Source organism: Pseudoliparis swirei, chromosome 15 (genome assembly GCF_029220125.1).
Source record: "Pseudoliparis swirei isolate HS2019 ecotype Mariana Trench chromosome 15, NWPU_hadal_v1, whole genome shotgun sequence".
Classification (NCBI taxonomy): Eukaryota; Metazoa; Chordata; class Actinopteri; order Perciformes; family Liparidae; genus Pseudoliparis; species Pseudoliparis swirei.
In genome coordinates this window covers 19,798,738-19,821,794 of record NC_079402.1, presented here as the reverse complement: position 1 = coordinate 19,821,794, position 23,057 = coordinate 19,798,738, and the positions used below count along the sequence as shown (strand labels likewise).

The 23,057-nt window shown below is 44.1% G+C and overlaps 1 protein-coding gene across 1 annotated transcript in view; it reads left to right on the top strand.

Annotated features, from left to right (window-relative positions):
* Positions 1 to 23,057, top strand: part of adamts6 (ADAM metallopeptidase with thrombospondin type 1 motif, 6) — a 65,899-nt gene that overhangs the window by 3,490 nt on the left and 39,352 nt on the right. Inside the window, exons 4-11 of the mRNA XM_056432210.1 lie at positions 751 to 925; positions 1,539 to 1,762; positions 2,818 to 2,901; positions 5,087 to 5,232; positions 8,095 to 8,138; positions 10,898 to 11,003; positions 12,769 to 12,915; positions 19,128 to 19,269. Of these exons, the coding sequence (XP_056288185.1) occupies positions 751 to 925; positions 1,539 to 1,762; positions 2,818 to 2,901; positions 5,087 to 5,232; positions 8,095 to 8,138; positions 10,898 to 11,003; positions 12,769 to 12,915; positions 19,128 to 19,269 (1,068 nt within the window). The remainder of the gene's footprint in view (positions 1 to 750; positions 926 to 1,538; positions 1,763 to 2,817; positions 2,902 to 5,086; positions 5,233 to 8,094; positions 8,139 to 10,897; positions 11,004 to 12,768; positions 12,916 to 19,127; positions 19,270 to 23,057) is intronic.

Sequence of the window (23,057 nt, the reverse complement as noted above, 5' to 3'; positions counted from 1 at the left end):
TACGTCCACAAGTTTTGAGGCTTTCTAGAGACACAATAAGGACAAAGAAATGCAGTAAAAACTGAGATACCCTGACTTTATAGTCCCGTGTATCAAAAGTTCTACATTGCCCAGAACGCAACTCAATCGTTCTTCAGGCGCTCTGATAAATGCCCGTGCATGTGTTTCAAACTCCACATGCACCGCTTTCTAACACCAGCTCAAACTCCTCCGGTTGTATAGAAGTCTATGAGAAAATAACTCTACTTCCCTCTTTATTTCTTCCCTCAGTCAACATTCTAAACATGATTTTATGGTCTCCATCTCTAGGTTCAATTCTTCTTCAATACAGCATGACGGTCCATGTAGAGTCAGACAGACCATAAAGCAGGGTGTGCTTTAGGGCGGGGCTTCCTGTGATTGACAGGTTGCTGCTGCCGCTGCTATAGGGCGTCTCGACGTCACTCCTCCGCACTCCAAACTTATTCACTTCCACTGTCGGTTGCGACCGATGGCGATGGGCGACGTCACGACGACTCCGACAGTCTGCGGTCCAATCACAGCTCTCCTTTGACTTTGTATGCAGGTCTAACATTTAATTCCCGTTCTGTCCGAGCGCACACTTAAAAATTAAACTGAAATGCAACTTTAATAGAATGAAAAGTGTGAAAAATTGCTAAACATTTTGAATTTTTGGTATGATTTATGTGTGTTTTGTAACCTGTGTTTCACTGATTTTTTTTATTTATTACCCCCCCCCCCCCCAACAAGCACGGTGTCATAACAACAGAGGAGGACCAGTATTTGATAGAGCCATTAAAGAACATCTCCTCCGTCGGCTCCAGTGAATGGAACCGGGACGAAGCACAGCAACATGTTATTTATAAAATGTCTGCCATTCCCTCACCACAAGAGCACAGCCAGGGGCTCAGCTGTGGCATTTCAGGTTGGTCAAACCTCCGTCTGGGTCGGACTCTGTGTGGGTAGAGCTGACGTAAAGGAATAACTTTACATAGGAAGCGCTGGTTTGGTTGTCGGCCCAGGTCCTGGTGGACATGACCGGGCCTCTTGTGTGCTATAGTTGCTCCTGGCCCGCACACCGTTTCGACCCGTAAGAGAAAGCTTTCATAAGAAACGCCCCTCCGTGCGTAGAGAACTCTCTGCCTCGACTTTTATAGAAGCGCAAATCCTATTAATAGAATCATGTTCACATTCAAACAACTCCGACCCAGACAAACTGCGTCTGCTGAGATACGACGAGTTTTGGAAAAAGAGCCGGGTGGATATTTCGGTATTTGGGCCACGGCCTTATAAGAAACAGCAAAAGGCTGTCATCGCCAGGAAGCTCGCATGCCCCGACATGTACCGTCTTATCGCCTTTTCCCAGAGCATCTGGGTCATAAAGCGAAAAGGCTCGAGCTGCAAGGTTCAAAGGGGTTAGATCCCCTCCGCGGATGAACCGTACACACACCGACTCTCTCTCTCTCCAAACAGATGACATCATTTGGAATTTCCTAATTGGCTCTGTAACCTGTCTGCGTCTGCCCGTCCGTCCACAGACCTCATTAAAAGCAGCGCACCCCGCCAGTGGAGCGCGCCTTCCCCCGGCCGCTCGGCCCCCGCGCCCCAGAACCAGAGCGATCGGACATACGGCGCCCGCAGACGGAGGCGATCCATCAGCTCGGAGCGCTTCGTGGAGACGCTCGTGGTGGCCGATAAGATGATGGTCGGCTACCACGGACGCAAAGACATCGAGCACTACATCTTGTCCGTGATGAATATTGTAAGTGTGATCCTACTTTTTGGTCCTTTTGATGTCTGCCGCAGCATTGAACATACGGTTTCTACCTCGTTGCCAGTTTATTTGATGGATATACTCAAGAACGCATTGGAGGTACTTTACTTGAGTATTTCCATCGAATGCTACTTTATACTTCTAATCTCAGAGGTACATATAGTACTTTCTAGCTTGTATCTCCAGATGTTGAATGTTTGTGATCAACTGAAGGATGAAAGGTTTTCCTCTGTGTTGAGAAACTCCTTCTTACTTCTTGGGATGAATAAAGTCTTTAAAAAGCCTCTTGGATCAGCTGGAAGATGCATCGTCACAGAGCTGCTGGTTCTTTGTAGAGATACGAGGTTCTCACAGGACAGAGACTACAAACGTACGATGAGCTTATGGAATATGATGCATTGATCGTAGATTTATATAAAGATAGATATTTAAAAAAAAAATTAATGTTATTTTATTATTATTATTTTATTATTATTATTTTATTATTATTATTATTTATTATTATTATTATTATTTAACTAGACAACAGGATATAAAGAAGTTACAAAATACTCATTATAATCTAGCAGGAATATTATGTTCAAAACCCATATACTAGTATTTTAAATAATTCAAATATCTCCTGTGATAGCGGAGATATGAGACATTATAGATTTATGGCGGCCGTCTTGGATTTGTGCATATTTAACCTATTTCCGCAACAGTAATTTCTTAGGACTTTTAGTGTGTTATACAGGACACTTCATAGAAGACCTCTGTGCCCAAATACATTCTGTTGCATTTATTTCCATTTTTAATGGTTAAATTGGCTAGATTGCCTGGACTATTATGGAGTATGATGCATTGATGTAGATTTAACTAGACAACAGGATATAGAGGAGTTACAACATACTCATTATATCACATCAGATATGATAAGAACATATATTTTACTCCACTATCAATACTTTAAGTACATGTTAAAGGTTGATTCGACTAGATGTTGGTGACCTTTGGACACAATTTGTCTGACTTTGTGTCTTTTCTTCTTTTCTGGAGGTCAGGTTGCCAAACTTTACCGTGATGCCAGTCTAGGAAATGTTGTGAACATTATTGTGACCCGGTTGATTGTTCTGACTGAAGATCAGGTAAGAAAGACCCTCTTACCTACCTCAACCTGGGTTTCTCATTCATTTCACTAAATCATCCCTGCAGTGTTATCAAAGTTGTTCTTAACGTGAGCCCTTTAAAAAAAGAAAAGAAAGTCTGTACTTTGACCTGTAGCGAGTGTATACTGATCCGCTTGGCGTGAGTGAGCCGCAGTATTTTATGCGGTTGAAGGGGAGAGACGGACTACTCGCCATATGGCCACCACTCCAGATACAAGATGTGCTGAGGCATTTCCCCCCAGGGAGCCTTGATTGAGCATTCTTACATGCACTGTACATGTGTATGTACGTGTGATGGGAGAAACAGAGGGCTTCCTAGCATCTGGTTTTTTGTCTTTTTCTCAAGGGGTCGAGGCGGCTCTTCACGTAGCATCAAGTTTTCATGTATAATGGAGCTGCGCTTTGATCTATAAGGAAGGAGGTACTAGTCAATCGGAAAAGGCCGTTGCAATGGTTTCCTTTAGTTGAACCTAATACATTAATCGGAGTATTCTAGATGTGTTTTGCAGACTACTACAACTTCCTCAGTTCCTTCTTCTCCTGCTTGTCTTCTGTCCACGACTCCTGTGTTCTCTAATCATCCCGTCCTTGTTTTACTTCTTCATTGACTCAAATTACTCAAGGGATGTCCTCGAACCAAAGACATTCTGAGTTAACAATCAGTCGACTTATCTTACACGATAAGACACGATACATCCTGACACGGCACGATATGATCCAACACGGCACGATACGACACAACACGATACATCACGATGAGTCACGATACATCCTGACACGGCACGATACGACCCAACACGACACGATAAGTCACGATAAGTAACGATTAAGACACGATACCATCCAATACGCCACGATAAGTCACGATAAGTAACGATTAAGACACGATACGATCCAATACGCCACGATAAGTCACTATAAGTAACGATTAAGACACGATACGATCCAACACGCCACGATAAGTCACTATAAGTAACGATTAAGACACGATACGATCCAATACGCCACGATAAGTCACTATAAGTAACGATTAAGACACGATACGATCCAATACGCCACGATAAGTCACTATAAGTAACGATTAAGACACGATACGATCCAATACGCCACGATAAGTCACTATAAGTAACGATTAAGACACGATACGATCCAATACGCCACGATAAGTCACTATAAGTAACGATTAAGACACGATACGATCCAACACGCCACGATAAGTCACTATAAGTAACGATTAAGACACGATACGATCCAATACGCCACGATAAGTCACTATAAGTAACGATTAAGACACGATACGATCCAATACGCCACGATAAGTCACTATAAGTAACGATTAAGACACGATACGATCCAATACGCCACGATAAGTCACTATAAGTAACGATTAAGACACGATACGATCCAATACGCCACGATAAGTCACTATAAGTAACGATTAAGACACGATACGATCCAATACGCCACGATAAGTCATTATAAGTAACGATTAAGACACGATACGATCCAATACGCCACGATAAGTCACTATAAGTAACGATTAAGACACGATACGATCCAATACGCCACGATAAGTCACGATAAATCACGATACGACACAATACGAGACGATATGATACAACACGATACATCACGTCACTATACGTCACGAAGCGTCTCGACACGTTAAGCTATGACACAATACGATACAACACGATACGTCAAGATACATTACGATACATCACGATACTTCGTGATACTTTGCAGCACTTCACGATACATTCACGTCAGGATACATCACAATACGTCACAGTGCGTCACGATACTTCGTGACAAGTCCCGATACGTCCAGATACTTCGCGCCACGCCACTATACGTTACGATACATCACGACACGTCGCGACACTTCACAATACGTCACGACACGTAACAATACGACACGCTGCTATGAATCGTCACGTCCAATATGAAACGCCAAAATATGATACAAAAGTAAATAAACACGGCGCTATAAGATACAGTACGACACAATTTGCTGTGCTAGGCTACGCTACGTCATGACATGACACAATACGATACGGCAATGTACTGCCACAACTTTTTATTTGTGTCGCTATATCCTCGGATGTTGTGTTGTAATACAATATCAAGTTGCACGGTTCTGTGTGTGTGTTGTCTTTTGCAGCCTAACCTGGAGATCAACCACCACGCTGACAAGTCTCTGGACAGTTTTTGCAAGTGGCAGAAGTCCATCCTATCTCATCACAGCGACGGCAACAGCATTCCTGAAAACGGGATGGCTCACCATGACAACGCTGTCCTAATCACCCGGTAAGTGGAGGCTCACATCTCCTGCACACGCACGGGCTACACTTGTGCTCACACGGTAGTATAATGATCCAGCGTGGATTCCTGTACTTCGAAGAGTTTCAGTTGTTACATTCTGTGCAAGAAGCACTTATCTTATAATTTTGAGCCAATAGGTTGCGGGTTATTTTTCTGTGCTGTTGAAAGCTGTCGCGGTTCAGCTGCAGACTGGAGCTCTGTGTGTGTGTGTGTGTGTCTGTGTGTTTGCTCACAGTTGGCCAGCAGCTTCAGTCAAACGTTCAAAATGTCCAGTTCATGTGCGCAAACTTTACCTGTAAGTGTTAAAGCGGATGGGAATAGACTTTAGTTCTGAAATCTAAATGTGCGATTTTTTACTGTACCTGTCACACTGTAATTTATGTCATGGGTGTTGCCATAAAACAGCAAAATGCTGTCATTACCTGGAATAGGCTTCATTGTTGCCAGTACTGTTTTGGCCACATTACCTAGTAACTAAAGTATATATATTCCCCCCGACTAGAGAGATGTCGTTCTGTGATTGACACCCAGGCGTTTTGACTCCCTGGGCTATGTTCGAAACAGTCATTCTATCATTAGTGTGCTGTAGCTTGTTGTCTGTGAGTTGATCTTCTCCAGCTCCTTTGGCTCCTCTTTTTATTGGTGGTTTTAGCTTCGGCGTCTAGATGCAACAGGTCATGTTTTTTTTGTTTGAATATCGATGATAGATGTGACGGCCTGTTCTCATTGTTGTTAGATACCAAAACATCTCACGCATACCAGCTTGGAACCAACCACCAGATAGACCGCAAGGGGGGCGGAGCATTTTAAACACGCCAAACTGCGCCACCCACGTGGAAAGTGATTACATTATTACATGTCATTTAGAAGACGCTTTTATCCAAAGAGACTTAAAATAAGTGCATCAACCGAGAGTACAAACTCAGAACAACAAGAATCATGAAAGTAACATTTCTTCAAGAAAGTCAAACTACAAAAGTGCCATGAGTAGGAGACATTCAGGTGCCACTGAAGTGCTAATCTGTGATGGCGTAGGACATCTTTTTGGTGGCCAACCTAGGAAGTTAGCATTGCACTGGTTCCCTCGGCATTCAGGGAACGGTTCCATGGTTCCCAAGCTTTGATATTGCGGGCTCGCCAAGGTGAACCAATGTTAGAGTTGAATAAAATAGCAGCGGTAAATAAGGGAAACAACTTATTTCCCTGATTGTATTCATGTGGCATAGTAGCAGTTTTGTACAGCTGTTATTGCCTGTAGGTGGACCACATCAACACGGCCTCAGTGCAGTCCAGAGGCGATCACATACGATGACATATTGGTGAATAGGGAGTCAATTCAGTGCAGCGAGGCAAAAGAAGGCGAGAGATGATGAGATCAAAAGCTGTGGCAGCTGAGCTCAGAGATGCTAACATTGGAGATAGTATAAATAGCTGATGCTAGACACCAGGAAGCCCTCATTAACCACCACGTCTGGAGGAGCGGTCAGACTTTCCAAAGCAACGGTGGAAGGCACCGAGAAAAAAAAAGTTCAGTGTGATTTTAAGGTGGTCGATTGCGTAATTTAACTGCGAGGACACTTAATTTAATTTATACATTTTTGGAGTGTTTTTTTTTGTCTTTGGATCGGTGATTGAAAATGAAACGATCGGTCCATGAATTGCGCAAGAGCTGCAGCTTCTCCGGTGTAGGAGTCTGCAGCTGTTTCGTGTCATTGGAAACTTTATATCTTCTGGTTTCAGCGCGTTGGTCGAATAAACACATCTAGACGATTGTGCGATGCATTGTTCTCCATTTTCCATTAATAAAGGAAATAATCCTTGCGTTCATTGATAATAAAAACTAATAATTATTAGCTGCAACCCTTAAATAATTTTAAAAAATTATTATTTAGTTTGCTTGTTGATCATTTATTTATTTATATATCTTTTGATAGTTACATGGATTTATCTGAGGTTAAACTTTTGCTGCAAATATTTACTTACGATTAATTAAATATATTTTTATGATGTGTCCCGAGGTCCTCACTTATCTCAGCACTCACATGGAAATAATTATTACCTGACACATATAATGATGTCATCATAAGAACGGAGACGTTCAAGGTCTGTTGTTATAATCGGGCTCACTGGAAGCAGACGTCACCTCCTGCACTTAGCATCAGAACGACAAATACCTCCTCATCGTCGTCACTAATCGATGTGGATCTCCTGCACCGGCGCTCATTTTAAAGCGGTTTTCGTCGTTTTCTTCTTTGTCGCTTTCCGTCTAGTTTGGAAACGTTCAAAGAAGGACACCGAGGGAAATTAGGGAAATGCATCAAAACAAATAGACGTCCTCAGACAAGGTCACGGTTGTGCCTCAGTGGTTTGGAGCTGCACCACCGTGGAGGGAAGGAGAAACGAAGGGTTGGGGGTGGGGTGGAGAGAATTACATTTGCTGTGCCCTTTGGTTTTTAATCGATTAAAAGCTTTAGGAATGATTGGATCATTCATTTGAAATGTATGATGTGGCTCAGAGTGTGTGTGTGTGGCCCCGCCCCCTGTATGTGAGTTACGGGGGTTAACAGTCGGGACACAGCGTGAGTGAGGCCTTTCACTTTAGTCTCACTCATGTCTGAGCTCTGTATTCCCTAATAAAGGCGATGGATGGAGGAGTGAACCAGGTGTTCCCTAGAACCCAAAACCTGCTGTTGTTATGCTAAAGGTTGAGATTAGATCTGGCCAGACTGTGTGATTAAACATGGAAAGAATAGAATGGCAAACAGCCAGTAGAAGAAAATACAGAACGTGTTGAAAAAATAAAGAAAAGAAGTTCATTTAATTATTTGTGTTCATTTTTGTCCTTAGGTATGACATCTGCACCTACAAGAACAAACCCTGCGGTACCTTAGGTGAGTGGACTGAAGCGGATTAACATGTGTTTCCTTGCCAAATTGGTAATCTTAGCCGGTGTTGACTCTGTGATTCTCTGGATTAGGAGTTAATTCTTCTCTCTCTCTCCCCCGAAGAGGTTTCCATTTCCACGTTCGGCCCTTTTTTCGACGTGTCCTCAGACAAACCGCATTTCGCGAAGCTTCGCCGTCTCCCTTTAGGAGAACACCAGACGGCTCCTGTGAGACGTAATGAGAAGGATGTTCTCACTTGTGTTATTATAGCTCCTCGGCGACTCCCCTCCGTCGCGCCGAGGCCACAGACCTGGACGCGGCCGCGGTCGCCTCCTCACGCGGCCGCGCCACTTTTATAAAAGCCCCTCTGAGCCTCGGGTTTGTCCGAGGTGTTTACACTCCCACTGGGGGTTTGAGGGAGAAAGGAAAAGGTATGTGTGAGGAAGACTTGAGGGGGTAAAGAGGAGAGCAGTGACAGGGGGGAGGAGACGGAGACAAAGAGGAGGAGTTGAAAGGAAAATGGAAGGGGAAAAGGACAATTATAGGGAGTGTTGGAGTATGCAGGGGGGAGAGAGAGTGGGTGATATGCCGGTCGTGGTGGGATTGGGTGGTGGGGAAAAAAGGACAGCAAGCAGTGGCAGAGACCACCCACTCCTCCTCCTCCTCCTCCTCCTCCACTCTCTCTCTCTCTCTCTCTCTCGCTTCCCACCTCAAACCTCCCGACCCATCCATCCCCTCTCTCTCTCTCTCTCTCCCCATCTTATCTCCGCGAAGGCCCCGCAGGCACCAACAGTATATCTTGGAGGTAATATTGTGACTTCAGGGGTGGTTTGACAGATTGACCGCATTCGTCACATTCCCCGGTCGCTTTAATTGCACTGGCATCTGCTCGGCTTCCTCGTTGTCTCAACCCCCCCCCCCCTAACCCTTCTCCTCTCTCCTCACTCCCTCTCTCCTCGCAGGGATCACGCTCTCCCGGGGTCAGATCGCTGGCCTTTAGGGTCGCCGAGTAATCACGGGGCTTGGAGATAATGCACAGTCCACCCCGGTGTTGAGAAAACAACTTGCAATGCAGGGCGTGTGTGTGTGTGTGTGCACACAAACACACACGCACACACACACTTTACTCTCTCTCTCTCACACACACATTCTTAAACTAATCGCAGAGTAGCCACCCTCTTTCCTCTCCCTCCCTCTCCTGCTTCTTCTTTCTTCACCTTCGGGCTGCCTCTTCCTCCCCTGCAGTAATGGTTTCAGTGGCCTCCTGATTTGCGAGTCTATTCTTGTTTAGCCTCTTAGTTCGGGGAATACAAAAGCCATGCCACTCTAAGCGGGGAGGCAGGGAGTCTGTCCAGGTCGTCCAATCGTCCAACTGTCGGGAAATGTGAATCCGCGCTGACCACCATCGAATATCGATCTTTGACCGCACGTTGAAAAGCCGCGTCTGTTTTTATTTGCATCGATTAAGAGGAATCTCCCTCTTTTCCTCAGCAGAAAGCAGCTTTGATTGTTCATCTGATTGCGTTTCCATCCACCTTTGTTGCCCCCTTTTTCAATAATTCGGATAAAAGATCAATCTCAGGCGGAAGAGTTGAAGAGGGAGAAAGCAAAATGCGAAGAGCAAAACTAAAGCGATGAAGAGTTTCGCCGTGCACACGCTCGCGTCGCTCACAATTTCAAAGCTGTGAAGGTGGTTATTGTTTATGGCTTGTGATTAGTTCACTTGAGAAAAGGAAATTGCTGTTTTATTTGACCTCCGCTTGGTTTTAATGTTGACTGACAGTTGAAATAACAGTTGTCCTGACTAAACCACTTACTGTACCCGAAAAAGAAAGCCGACTTGGGGAATGAAGGTACATGCATGAAACATGAAACACGAGGAGAACGTAACATCACTCACATTAATCCATGAAACAAACTCATACACAGATGTCTTCTTTCCATCATGTTCTCCACATGGTTTTCCATCGTTTGACTGGAGGTCTTTGAACTCATCTCATGTCCACCTCTTCTCGTGCAATCGTTTGAATGGCGGCAAACTCCTAAAACTCTCATTAAAAGATTTTCTTTTGCAGAATTTCCTTTTAAATTTGATTCAAATTTGGACGCACACTGCACTAGTGAGCGTACACGAGCATCAGGGACACAACCCTAAAACAACACAATGAAAATGCTCTTTACTTCACACACATTAATCCACATCTCAGCCACCCCCCAGACACACACACACACACACACACACACACACACACCTGTTTTGCGTTGTCACATGATCCTCTCCCCAGTCACCTGTAGATGTTATCTGTGAAGAATTGCCTCCTGTCTCCTTATCTGACCTGTCAGGCTTTAGGAAAAAAGGACCCTGCGACACCTGGATTATGGAGAGCTTCAAACTCTAAACACCCCTCACCCCTTTCTCTCTCTCTCTCTCCCCCCTCTCCCTCGTCTCCGGTTTTTGAAACGAGGAAAACATCTATATTTTCTGACAGTTTTCTGTTGCCGAAGGGGTTCTTAAGTTCCCTTCCTCGGCTCGCGTTTCAGGCGATCCCCTTGTTACATTAATTGAAATGTATAAATCTAACTCTGGTCTAGACATTTTCTCGTCTGGTCTGTGATGTTAAACTCAACTCCCCCCCCCCCCTCGGTGAACAGAAGATCATATGAGCGATTCTCAGTTTGATGACCATGAGTCCTAAGAATGCTTGGTCTTGACCCTGTGTTTGTATGTTTGTCGTGTGTGTGTGTGTGTGTGTGTGTGTGTCCAGGCTTGGCCTCGGTGGCTGGAATGTGCGAGCCGGAGAGGAGTTGCAGCATCAATGAAGACATCGGCCTCGGTTCGGCTTTCACCATCGCACACGAGATTGGCCACAAGTGAGTTTTACACACTTATCGTAACGTAAAATGCGTCATTGCACTCTGGATGGAAGTTACAGGGGTGGGACAAAAAAGATTCGCTCTCTGATTCTCCCCTCTAGTTTAAAAACGCATAAAGAAACTCTGCTTTGAATAACAATTGGTCTGATTTGATTTTTCCAATATTTGGACCAACATTGGAGTCCAAACTAGTTGTGATGTCTCACATTATACTGAGACGTAAAGGCACAACGAGTGGAAGTTCAAACATCCAAGTTGAAGCTGCAAAGGGGAACTTTCATGTTGTTGGTTCTGGCGCCCCCTGTGGACTAACCTGGTAGTGTCTCTGAGCACCGGACTCCCTTTAGAAAACGTAATTTGACTGCAGCGGGGTCTGACTGTCTGCCCCTCTCAGTCCTGGTTCTGGTTCTCCCGTTGCCCCCCTTCTCTCCAGTGGGCCCAGCGATAGGCCCTGGGTCTCCAGCGGCGTGGTGTTGGTTCCCAGAGAGGAGGAGGAGGAAGAGGAGGAGGAGGAGGTGGGAGCTGAGCTCTCCTCCTCCCTCCAGAGTTGCGACTGCAGGTCCGAGGCTGCAGCTGAAGCCGGATCTGGATCTGTCCTGGTGGACTGGTCTCTGCTGGATCTGGGTCAGTCCATGGTGGACTGGTCTCTGCTGGTCTCTGAGCTAAAGGAGTTTCCTGTAAACCTGCATGAGGTCACCTGGTTTCACCAGAATCCGACCCAGAGGCAATGTTCACCAGCTTTTAGAATAACGATATAGAAACAGACCATCTTCTCTCTGAAGATCTCGTTTACCGGCTACTTGAGTTCGCCCCCCCCACGTAGACGTCTTGAACTGTATCTCCACATACTTCCTCATGCAAATGTCAGAGTGTCCACATACCTCTGGCTCTTTCTTCCTGAATATAAAGCACAAATAATGATGATGTATTAGTCTACGTATCCCTCTCCAGAGAGTTCAGCAAGATGGCGATTTCCTTTATTATGTCTCGTGTCTGCTTCTGTTGTGGGGCAGTTGTAAAAATAGTCTCTGCTCCTAGAGGATGTATAAAAAAAACAGTGCAGCGGGGTTTCAAGCGGGCTGATTTATTTCCAGAGTAGGGTAAAATGTCATAAACGCCAGCCTTAGAAAAACAGGTTCAGGCTGTGAGATGTGGTCGGGGGGTTGTTATATACATTAGACCTGATTTGTGCTCCCGGACTGTAAGGAAAAAGTAAGCGTTGACATCCTGCTGTAACGTGAGATTCGTTTCCCCCCTCAAATGATATCCAGACAGATAAGGTTGTTTAAAAAAAAAAAAAGAAGAGAATTGTTAAAATGATTTATTCTCAGCTCTCTCGGTGCAAAAAAAATAAATTCTTGAGCAGCTTTCATAACAGACCACAAGGTCGGGAGCTGTTTGGGTTTTTGGATCTCTCTCTCTCACTCTCGTGTTCTCTGGTGCAGCGATGCAATTGATCTGAAGCTCCAGTTGGGGGGGGGGGGGGCTCACTCTTGGCCTGCTCAGACCTGCAGCCGCTGATTGACAGGCAGGCATCAAGAGTGGTGATTAGAACTCTTCTTTTTTTTCTCTTCGCGTTCCCGCTGAGCTCTCCAGACAGGGTTTGACCCTTGACCTCTGGCTCCCCTCCACCTCCACGCAGCTGTTTCCAGAGCCCACAGAGCCGGGGGGGCCGCTGAGGAAGACGTCCTCCCGCTCTCGTCCCATCTGTAGCTGTCTCCGGCTCAACCTTTTTTTTTCATTTTGTATTCGTGCGTTTCAGTTTCGGCATGAACCACGACGGCATCGGGAATTCCTGCGGCACCAAAGGCCACGAGACGGCCAAGCTGATGGCCGCCCACATAACGGCCAACACCAACCCGTTCACCTGGTCCGCCTGCAGCAAGGACTACATCACCAGCTTTCTCGAGTAAGTGGATGCTGGTTGCTCATCTGTGTGTTTGGATTCGTCTGCACGAGTGTATATAATCGTGTGTGTGTGTGTGTGTGTGTGTGTGTGTTTTCCGCCTCTCTTTACAACCGGGCCGGCCCTTGCGGTGTCTTGTATGCGAGTCCTTGCCCACTTATTCACAGCCATTTCATCAGCGAGGCTGCTGCCAGACCTCCTTGTGGCCGCGTGTGATAGCCGGGTGCATCCCCTTGCCCGACCGTCCTCTGGGCACCACGAGGTCGGGTGATGTTAGAGGCTCATGCGGCGATTCGTCGGCCAGCTGCCTTCAACCGAATGTGTTTTGCGGATCGGGTCCAAGAAGCGAGGAGGAGAGAGCTTTTAAGTGCACGAATAAAATAGAGGAGTAACGCGGTGACGTTTTGGCAAAACGAGGGATCGCTGGCCCGAGTAATGCCAGACTGGCATTGTGAAAACAAAAAAACACACACATCAAACCCAAGGAGGTTTAGGGAATGCCAGACAAAACATCTGGAGTCGGCCTTCAGAGTCTGGCAGTGAACAGATACCTGTGATCAACACAGGACTCTGATCCCCGCACATCGGGTTGAAGCTGCCTTTAGAGTCCTCCACATCTCTAGGATTCACATTGTGTTTCATATTTATTCCAATCTATTATTTCCAGGATAATATTCCTGAAACTGAGGATAACTTTGTCGGATAAAGGATGAAGAAAAAGGATGCAGCAGAACAAGCGGTTCCCCTTATTTTTATTCCATAAATGTGTCTTCCTAGTGTTCTTATGTTACCCACAATGCAACTCTACTGCAGATCGTTTGAGTGTGTTACGCGAGTCGCAGCTCATAGAGAGAGAGATCTGGGTAACCACACTTCTTTCTAAGGCCACACCCCCAGATCTTGGACTCAAGTGACCTCACAGAGTTCTCCTCTGGAGACACAAAAAGGTTTAACACTACTTTTTGTTCTTCATGTACGCAGTAGTGAAACGTCTCTGAGTATCGGAGGTCCCCTTTCAACCGTCTCAAACCGAGTCTGTGACTGAAGCCGGACGTTTCTCTGAGCGTGCCGTGCTTCGGTTTTTTTTCCGGGGGGGCGGGAAACGGTTTCATTGTGTATGAATAACAATCGGAGAGTGGTCTGGATTGTTCCCGCAGACGAGAAACATGCTGCCGTTCTTCTTTTTAACCATCGCGGAATGAGGTCAAGGATTCCTTCTCTCCGTAACAGTCCCCTCGCTATTTATGCTGAGTCGGCCCCGTAAGTGAGCTGGAAATTGCTTGTTTGCACTGCATTGGCACGCTGGCTGTGAACTATACTGCAAAGAGCCACATGGACAAACTTCACAATAGAAACATGCCGGATACAGACGGCTCTGATGGTGCTGGTATAACTGTGCTCAGATTAAATGACTGTGTGCAGTTGTAGCATTTCTAATCTAATTGTTTTGCTTTTGCAACTGGAGTGTTTCGGTTGACTCTCACAGCTCTCATCGAGCTCACTTCCACGAGCAGCTGTTAAAAGCAACAACAGACCCGGACAACAGACGGAGCCGGTTAGCAAGTAGCAGCAAAGCAGATATTTCCCTCAGCCGGTTGGTGGAGACCAAAACCAGAGCTAGAAGAGACTGCGGGGTCACTGAGGGTCAGAGGTTAGCAGGTCCGTCTGTCAATCAGGGGGTTGGAGGTTCAAGACACTTAACCCTGAATTGATCCCCGGTATGAATGTAACATCTAAAGTGTCTTTGAGTACCTTAAAAAGCGCGATATAAATAAAATGGAATATTATTATAATGGCGGCCAGACACACAACTTTTGTTGTTGTTGTATTTTTGTTGTATTTTTTTATTCAGTCAATCAAATCAAATACAATACAATATTATCCTATACAAAAAAAATACAAAAGAGAGAGATTGAAAAGGTATAGGTAGAAGCAAAAAAATGCTTATAAATTCCTATCCTAAATTGAAATCAAAATAAATCAGAAAATTAATATAAAATAAAGAAGAAAAAATAAATAATAAATAAAACAACAAAAACAACAACAATAAACAAGATAAAAAAACAAAATATATTTATATATACTACCACATACATCTTCCATATTAATCCGTTTTTAATTACATTTATAACTCTCAAGGATTTTTTTATAAATAATTCCCTTAAAAAACAAAAAGGAGTTCACCATTCTTACTTCTATTTCAACATTATTCCATAATTGGACTCCTACAACAGAAATACATCTTCTTTTAATACCTTTTTTAGCCTTTTGTACCGTGAACTTGCAAACATCTCTCAAATCATATTTACACTCATGTATTGAAAATAAACTTTGTACACAGTCTGGCAGTGACTTTGCTTTAGCTCTGTACATTGTCTGCATTATTTTATAATAAACCAAATCATTAAATTTTATAACACGAGATCTGTAAAAACTTCAAATGAATGATAACTTTTCTATCGATGTGTTGGATCTGTGAATAGGCATATGTCTGCAAGCACATTGTTCTTATCAACTTTACAAGGTGATATAATATGTCATGTTTGCAGTTTTGAAAAGCTAACGTGGGAGTTTGTTGTATTTTAGTTTTTCTCAGGGGTTCCCTGAATGCAACCGAGTGGCACGAGACTCTTTAAGTTTGCCTCTCTGCAGCATCAGTCTGGTGGAAACACACAGGTCTGTGCATCCAGAACACACTCAAAGTTGTTTCTTGCATTGCTCTCTGTACGACGGAGCCAATTTATTGAAGCTCTCCAGAGGATTGCCGACACCTCGGTTCGTAGCGGCGTCTCGCTCTTCACTAAAGTGCCGCTGCACGGCCTTGTGGGGGAAGTGCGGGTTGGATGCGCAGCAGCGTGTCTGTTTGTGTATTCACGTCAAGTCGGCGAAGGCTCTCCAAGAACGGACCATAATAGCCGCCGTGACGACGGTGTGTCGCGTGCCGCCAGCTTCCCGACTCACCCGGGACACAAAGAGCCGCCTCTCTGCTGCTCCGCCGGGTTTCCTGTCCGGCTCCGGCTCGAGTGTCCGAGGATGACCAGAGCTGAGCGCCAACCCCAAAAAACAAAGCCGCGCTGCTTGTTTTAGAAGCAACGAGAAAATCCACCCCCCCCCCCCTATTAGCATCAAGACAGTTTCTTGAGTTTTGTTGTTTTCATTTGGCTTTTTTTGGTGCCTTTTAGCCTTTATGTTTCTTACAAAAGCTTTTCTGTCAGTAAACTCCCATTAGCCTCTCTTTTTCTCCCTCAATCACAGTTTTTTTGGATATCGCACGAGCTTCTTCCAGCCAAGTAAACAACTCTGGCTGTGGTGTTGGCCTAGATTCACCGTCTTGCTTTCGCAATATGTGGCGCTTTGTTTGGGATATTTTAGCCATGGTTTATGAATGCGCTCACAGTTCAGTCATAGTTTACGCTCCCGGCTTTGCAAGACATTTAGCTGTAAATGTTTAAAGGCAGGCTGTTTGGTAATATTAAACTCTCAGGGACCACGTATAATCTATTAAAGATGATATTAGGCTCATGCGATAATTGATGGTTGAGTCTGACGTCCTGATGCTGCTGACTGGTTGGATACAATCACAGGGTTCGTACGGTCATGGAAAACCTGGAAAAGTCATGGCATTTTAAAATGGTCATTTCCAGGCCTGGAAAAGTCATGGAAAAAACTTAAATCATCAAAGTTTTGGAAAAGTCATGGAAATTAGTTATATTCACATGTTCATTTACGCAGCGTTTGAAATAATTAATATATTTTTTAAAGAAAGACGCTCAAAATATAAGCCGGCGTACGCTCTCAATATGCAACATTTTCTAAATTTTTCATGTTTATACCGAGATTTCAGTTTGGTCTTGGAAATTTGGTTTAAAGTCCTGGAAATCCATTGGTCAAAATGTGTAAGAACCCTGCAATCAGCACGGTTGATATCGACATGAACCACTCGTGAGTTTGCTGACATTTCCCCTCAGCGTGATGAATTTGGCTGAATCCACCGGAGAGGAAGCGTTCGCGACGATGTCAAATAATAACCGCTGTGTGTAAACTTTGACTATTTTGTCTCTCTCCAAACCAATAAATAGTGAGGTTTGCACAGGGAGTCTGATGGCCTCAGAGACCAGTCTCTCTCTCTCTCTCTCTCTCTCTCTCTCTGTGATGAGAGCGTCCTCCGAGGAAGAGCCAAGAAATTACGATTATTCCGTTCAGTAACTGAGAACGGGATGAAGAGAGCTAGAAACAGACTTTGGAATTTGGAACATTTAAATGCTTAAAACAATTATTTTATTTGCTAGTTTCATGAAAACAAACCGCATGTGTCCGATGTCATGAAAACAATTCTTTAAAAGAGACATATCTTGGTTTTATCATGACATATCTACATTTTTTACTGCGTGTGCACGTTTTAGTATTCATAACCACAGACTGGGAAATAAGACAACGCTTTAGAGCTACGTTTGCAAAGGTGCACCACATGTTTCTCTCCAGCCAATCACAGCAGACCTAGTTCTTAACCCTCCTGTTACCTTTAGGGTCAATTTGACCCCATTCAATGTTTAATGTCGGTGTTCTTTGGGGTCAATTTGACCCCAGGCTGTTTTTCACTGTGTCAAACATATAAGAAATATCAACTTTTTTATATATTTAAAGGGCTATTTAGGTAGTCAACAAACAAACATAAAGTACCTCACACTTAAACTTGGGAAACAATATTAATTCTAATAATTTTCTGGAGGTTTTAATTGCTGGGGTCAAATTGACCCCAAGGGTAAAATATGTCAGTAAATATAAAGGTAACAGGAGGGTTAAACATTGAATGGGGTCAAATTGACCCTAAGGCAACAGGAGGGTTAAAGAGCTTCATATTCAACACGAGAGTGCCATCAACCTTCTCGTCTATGTCGGCAAAAAAGTGTACAAGCATATCTCCCAAAATGCAATGCTGTTCCTTTTAATGGTACACTCTTATTGAATAAAATACTAGTTTGCAACTAGCTGTAGTGGTATAATTAGGTGGCGCAGAGGGAGAAGTGATTGGATGTTTGTTTGTGGTGCTCCCAGCAATTAAAAGTTAGATTCATTCCCAGTATAACGTGCTCTCTTTAATGTGAATAATCTACAGGGCACATTATCAACCATTTCTAGGGACCGGTTGTTAGAATTAAGTTCCAGCGAGAAAGCACATTTTGTTCCATGAATACGGGGAACTGCAGAACAAAGTAGAACCAGAGCTTCTGGGAACTTCTTCTTCAATGTGCATCTGCTTGGCTGAGCAGCACGAGAGGTAAATACATATGTCGGGCCGATGAATGTTTAATTCAGCCTTCTTCTCTGCTGCATTCTGGGCCCCGAGTTGCAGTTGGACATAAAGCCCGGCTTTGAGTTGTTATTGTCACCGGGCCCACTTTTCCTTTCGAGGGATGGCAGGCATCCTCCCGCATGCTGCAGCTGCCACATCTGGAGAGAACACAGTGTTATAGTAAATACTCGTAGTGGTATTTTTTTTGTTTTGTTGCCTTGAGAGAGTCCTCTGACTGAAATGCATCTCTGTTTGTTTATTGGCACCCGTCTTTGGTATGATCTTAGTGCCTCGCACATTGGCAACAAAAAGAAAGAATGGAAGAGAGAAGAATACAACATTTTTATTTAGTTTCGGTGCAATCTGCTTCTCGGCTGAAGAGTTTTATTTTATTTTAAAGCTACCGGAAGGAAAAACAACCGTGTGTGTGCGCATGTATGTCTGTACGTGTGTGTGTGTGTGTGTGAGTTCTTTGAGAGTGCACATATTTCTATCTGACAAAACAGACGAAACAATAATCCAATGCCTGGACGTATGACCCACAGCTCTCTCCAGACCTTTCCCTTCCTTCCCCTTGTTATGTTGCTGGTGGATGTGAATGTAAGCAAGCGGCATCCAGCACATAGGAGCAGGGAGCCGTATAATCACACAGCGCTCCTCCTCTCGCCTCTGGTGAGATGTCTCCACCCTCCCTTTTGATGAGGAGGTGTTGATGTGTGATATCAACATTAACTGCATGTCATTTGAGACGTCTGACAGGCTTCCCGCCGCGGCGGTGGCTTGCCCGTAAAATGAGTCAAACCACACAGGCGGAGGCCTCAAAGACGACTTGTAATCTGTTCTTACTGTTTCCGGCAGCCGCGTGCAGAAAGGTTTCTTTTGTGTAAGAAACAATCCTATTGTAGGTTTGTTTTTTTGACAGCTCAGGTCGGGGGACGTGTCTGGACAATGAACCAATGAAACGAGACTTCCTGTACCCAACAGTGGCCCCGGGGCAGGTGTACGATGCAGACGAGCAGTGTCGCTTCCAGTATGGAACCTCCTCACGCCAGTGCAAGTATGGGGTAAGAAACCAGCATCTTTTTCATCTTCTCGCTGACCCACAGGGGGGGGGACCGCCGTTTCATGTTTCAGCTGCTCATTAACGTGGTGCACGGTCACTGGAGTGTTCTGCACACACGGGACCGCACGTGGAAAGGATGTAAACACTGTGTTGTATCCAGGGTTCGTACGGTCATGGAAAACCTGGAAAAGTCATGGGATTTTTAAAATGGTCATTTCCAGGCCTGGAAAAGTCATGGAAAAAACTTAAATCGTAAAAGTTTTGGAAAAGTCACGGAAATATGTTCGTTTACGCCGAGTTTGAAATAATTAATATGTTTTTAGAAAGAAAGACGCTCAAAACATGAGCCGGCGTACGCTCTCAATACGCAACATTTTCAAAATTGTCATTTCAAAAGTCATGGAATTTTAAAATGGTCATTTCCAGGCCTGAAAAAGTTATGGAAAAAACTTAAATCGTAAAAGTTTTGGAAAAGTCACGGAAATTTGTTCTAATCACATGTTCGTCTACGCCGAGTTTGAAATAATTAATATGTTTTTAGAAAGAAAGACGCTCAAAACATGAGCCGGCGTACGCTCTCAATACGTAACATTTTCAAAATTGTCATTTCAAAAGTCATGGAATTTTAAAATGGTCATTTCCAGGCCTGGAAAAGTCATGGAAAAAACTTAAATCGTAAAAGTTTTGTAAAAGTCACGGAAATTTGTTCTAATCACATGTTCGTTTACGCCGAGTTTGAAATAATTAATATGTTTTTAGAAAGAAAGACGCTCAAAACATGAGCCGGCGTACGCTCTCAATACGCAACATTTTCAAAATTGTGCATGTTTATACCGAGATTTAAGTTTGGTGATGGAAATGTGGTTTAAAGTCCTGGAAAAGTCCTGGAAATCCATTGGTCAAAATGTGTAAGAACCCTGTGTATCAGAAAGACATTATCACTTCTGACTCTAAACGTCAGATACACGATTTTTCTTCTTCTTCAGTGCGAAAAGTGAAGCCGGCGATTCAGCGGAAAGTTAATACTCTGGCATTCAGCGAGGTTCATCCTCGGGAAACTCCGCAGTTTTTATCGCAGGACGAAGCTCAGCGGGCTTTACTTTCACCTCCGTGCTCCGATTATTGAAGCGTGACTTCCACGATGTTTTTGAAAACCAACGAACTGAAGTTCAGGGGCCTCCTCAAAAGTGCACGTGTAGATGTCTCATTAGACGCTTACATAGCCCGATTTGGACTTCCTCCCATTGTGGGCACAACCTCCTTAAAAACAATCCAATACGCTCGCATTCCTTTTATCTTAAGCTGTTTTTCCTCATGATTCTCAGATGCCACTCGGGTGACAATTTCTAGAGATTTTCTGCGCGGCCCCTCACCGACAGACGTCCCTCTTCGTCTCTCTACTTGGATATTTTCGTTGGCGTCTTCGTGTAACTGACCAACTTTTTCTTCACCTTTTTAGATTAACAAAGGAACTATTTCTGTATATTTCCGTAAGTTTACACGCGAACGTCTTCTAAAAAACCGCGCGCCAAAATCACACATTTTTTCCAGCAATATCGTGGCTCCTCCCTCTCTGTGACAACCCGCTTCTCAACCAGCCGCCATCGAGTGTAGCCAATAAGCCACTTTTGCTAAATTGCTTAAAAAACGATGTACTTTTTTTGTAAGATGACGTCAAAATGCAAATATAAGATAAAAAACAATTTCCATTTTCACTCCTGGTAAAGCTCTGTTTTCCACTTTGAATAAGAAGTGTTGATGTACAGATAGGGCATGTTCAGTCAGTTCTCTTCAAGTTAATATTTCCTCGTTGAGATTAAAGGTGGGTAAACACGAGCGGAAGATAATTAGTTGATTATCATCTGACAACTCTAGGGTGTCTTTCCACGCGGTGCCTTATTCTCCCTCTTTTTTTAATCTATAAACAGACGACGAGATGAAGGATTGAAGTCAACACTCCCCTCATCTTTAAGCCTGTAATGATAATGATTCAGCCCCCCCCCCCCCCTCTCCCCCACTAGTAATGAGAAAACCTCCGTGCATGAAGTGACACAGGCAGTGAAAGATGAGGAACAACCGCGCGGTTGAAAGAATCCTCAAAGATGTAACGAACAATAACGCGATATTGTTTTTGCATTACATAAATATTGGAGAGAGAGAGAGAGAGAAAAAAGAAGAAAAAAACAAGGACAGAGATTAGCTGAGATCACAGGAGTTATTTCATTTCATTGAAAGACAGCAGATTATAACAGGCCCCAAAATCAAGCCCCCTGTTATTTTGGCTCCTTAAACTCATAATTGTGGTTTTTTAAGTCGGCATGAAAGACGCACATTTATGAGCGGATTGGATTCCGGCAGGGATTCAACGGATCGGAGGTTATTTATTTTATCCTCGTCTGACAAACGGATCTGTTGCATGCGGCCATGTGGGAAAGCGATGCCCTCTGCGCCGGCTTACAGGACAGACGCGACCGCAGAAAAGGATAAAAGCTCTAATGAGTGGAAGAGTTTCTGAAGCCCGGCCCGCTGAAGCTTTTCCACATTTTGATGAACGTTTGTTGTGTTTTCTTATCGGGTTTCGCACTGCGAAAGAAAAACAGTGCGTTGAGGTTTATCTCTAATATTACAATAAATAATCGTTTTGATATTTTATAGTAAAATAAGTTTGACGGTAAGATAACAAGATGATTTGTTGTGTTTTTCAACCACTTAAAACTCTTAAGATTTTGGCCATGAATCTGCAACGTTCATCTTCAGGACAGGCTTTACCACCACACGCAGACAACAGGGAATGGCAATGTAGAGCAGCGGTTCCCAACCAGGGGCTCCGGACCCTGTAAGAGGTCACGATAGGTGATCATTCAGGTCAGGAAATTCTGCTGCACAAAAAGTTTTATTTTTCCCACCTTTTTCTCAAATGTTTGTGTAATCCTGGATCGTTAAATGCAGAAGGACAGAGACCTGTCAATCACCTTGTAGCCCCGCCCTAAAGCGTCCGCTGCTTTATGCTCTATTTTACTCTAAATTGACCATCATTTACAAAATGAACCTCACACTGTATTCAAGAAGACTTGAAACTAGAGATTGAGACATAAACTCATGTTTACAATGTTTACTGAGGGAATAAATCAAGAGAGAAGTAATTTTCTCATCTATACTATAGCTATATTCTTGAGCAACATTCCCAGGAAAAATCCCAAGCGGCGCTTTCTGGGGAAGTAAGATCCCAAAACATACCTGCAGTTACCGCATTTTGCCACCAGGTGCCAAACGGAGCTCTTCGAGATAGTAACTTTAATGATGATTTGGTGGGTTTGAGGCTCTGATTGGATCGAATCTTCCATCGTTGGATCAAATCAAACAATCTAAAAAAGAGATAATAAATTCCTGTCTCATTGCTGACGAATCAGAACCAAAGGACATATTGCTTTGTGTTAAAGAGGCGTGACCAAAAGAGTGTGTGAACTCCCGATGCAGAGCAATAAAACAGCGGTATTTCCTCGCGTATGGCCGATGACGCCTTCAAGGGGGGTTCGACTGAACTCAAACCTTTTAAAGAACCGCAGGGGGTCCCACACACTTATCCCAGCGTGGGACTGTCGGGGGTGAGAAAAGTAACACGAGGGAGGAAGTCCAGTGTGATTTACAGCGATAATTTGGTCTCGGCGACTACTTTGCACATTTTGAGCCGAAGGTATGAAAAAACAAACAACCTTTGACGGCGGCGTTAGCGAGGCCCTTTCTGCGAAGTGCATCTGCTCTTAAAAAAAAAAAAAATCTGCCGGCACA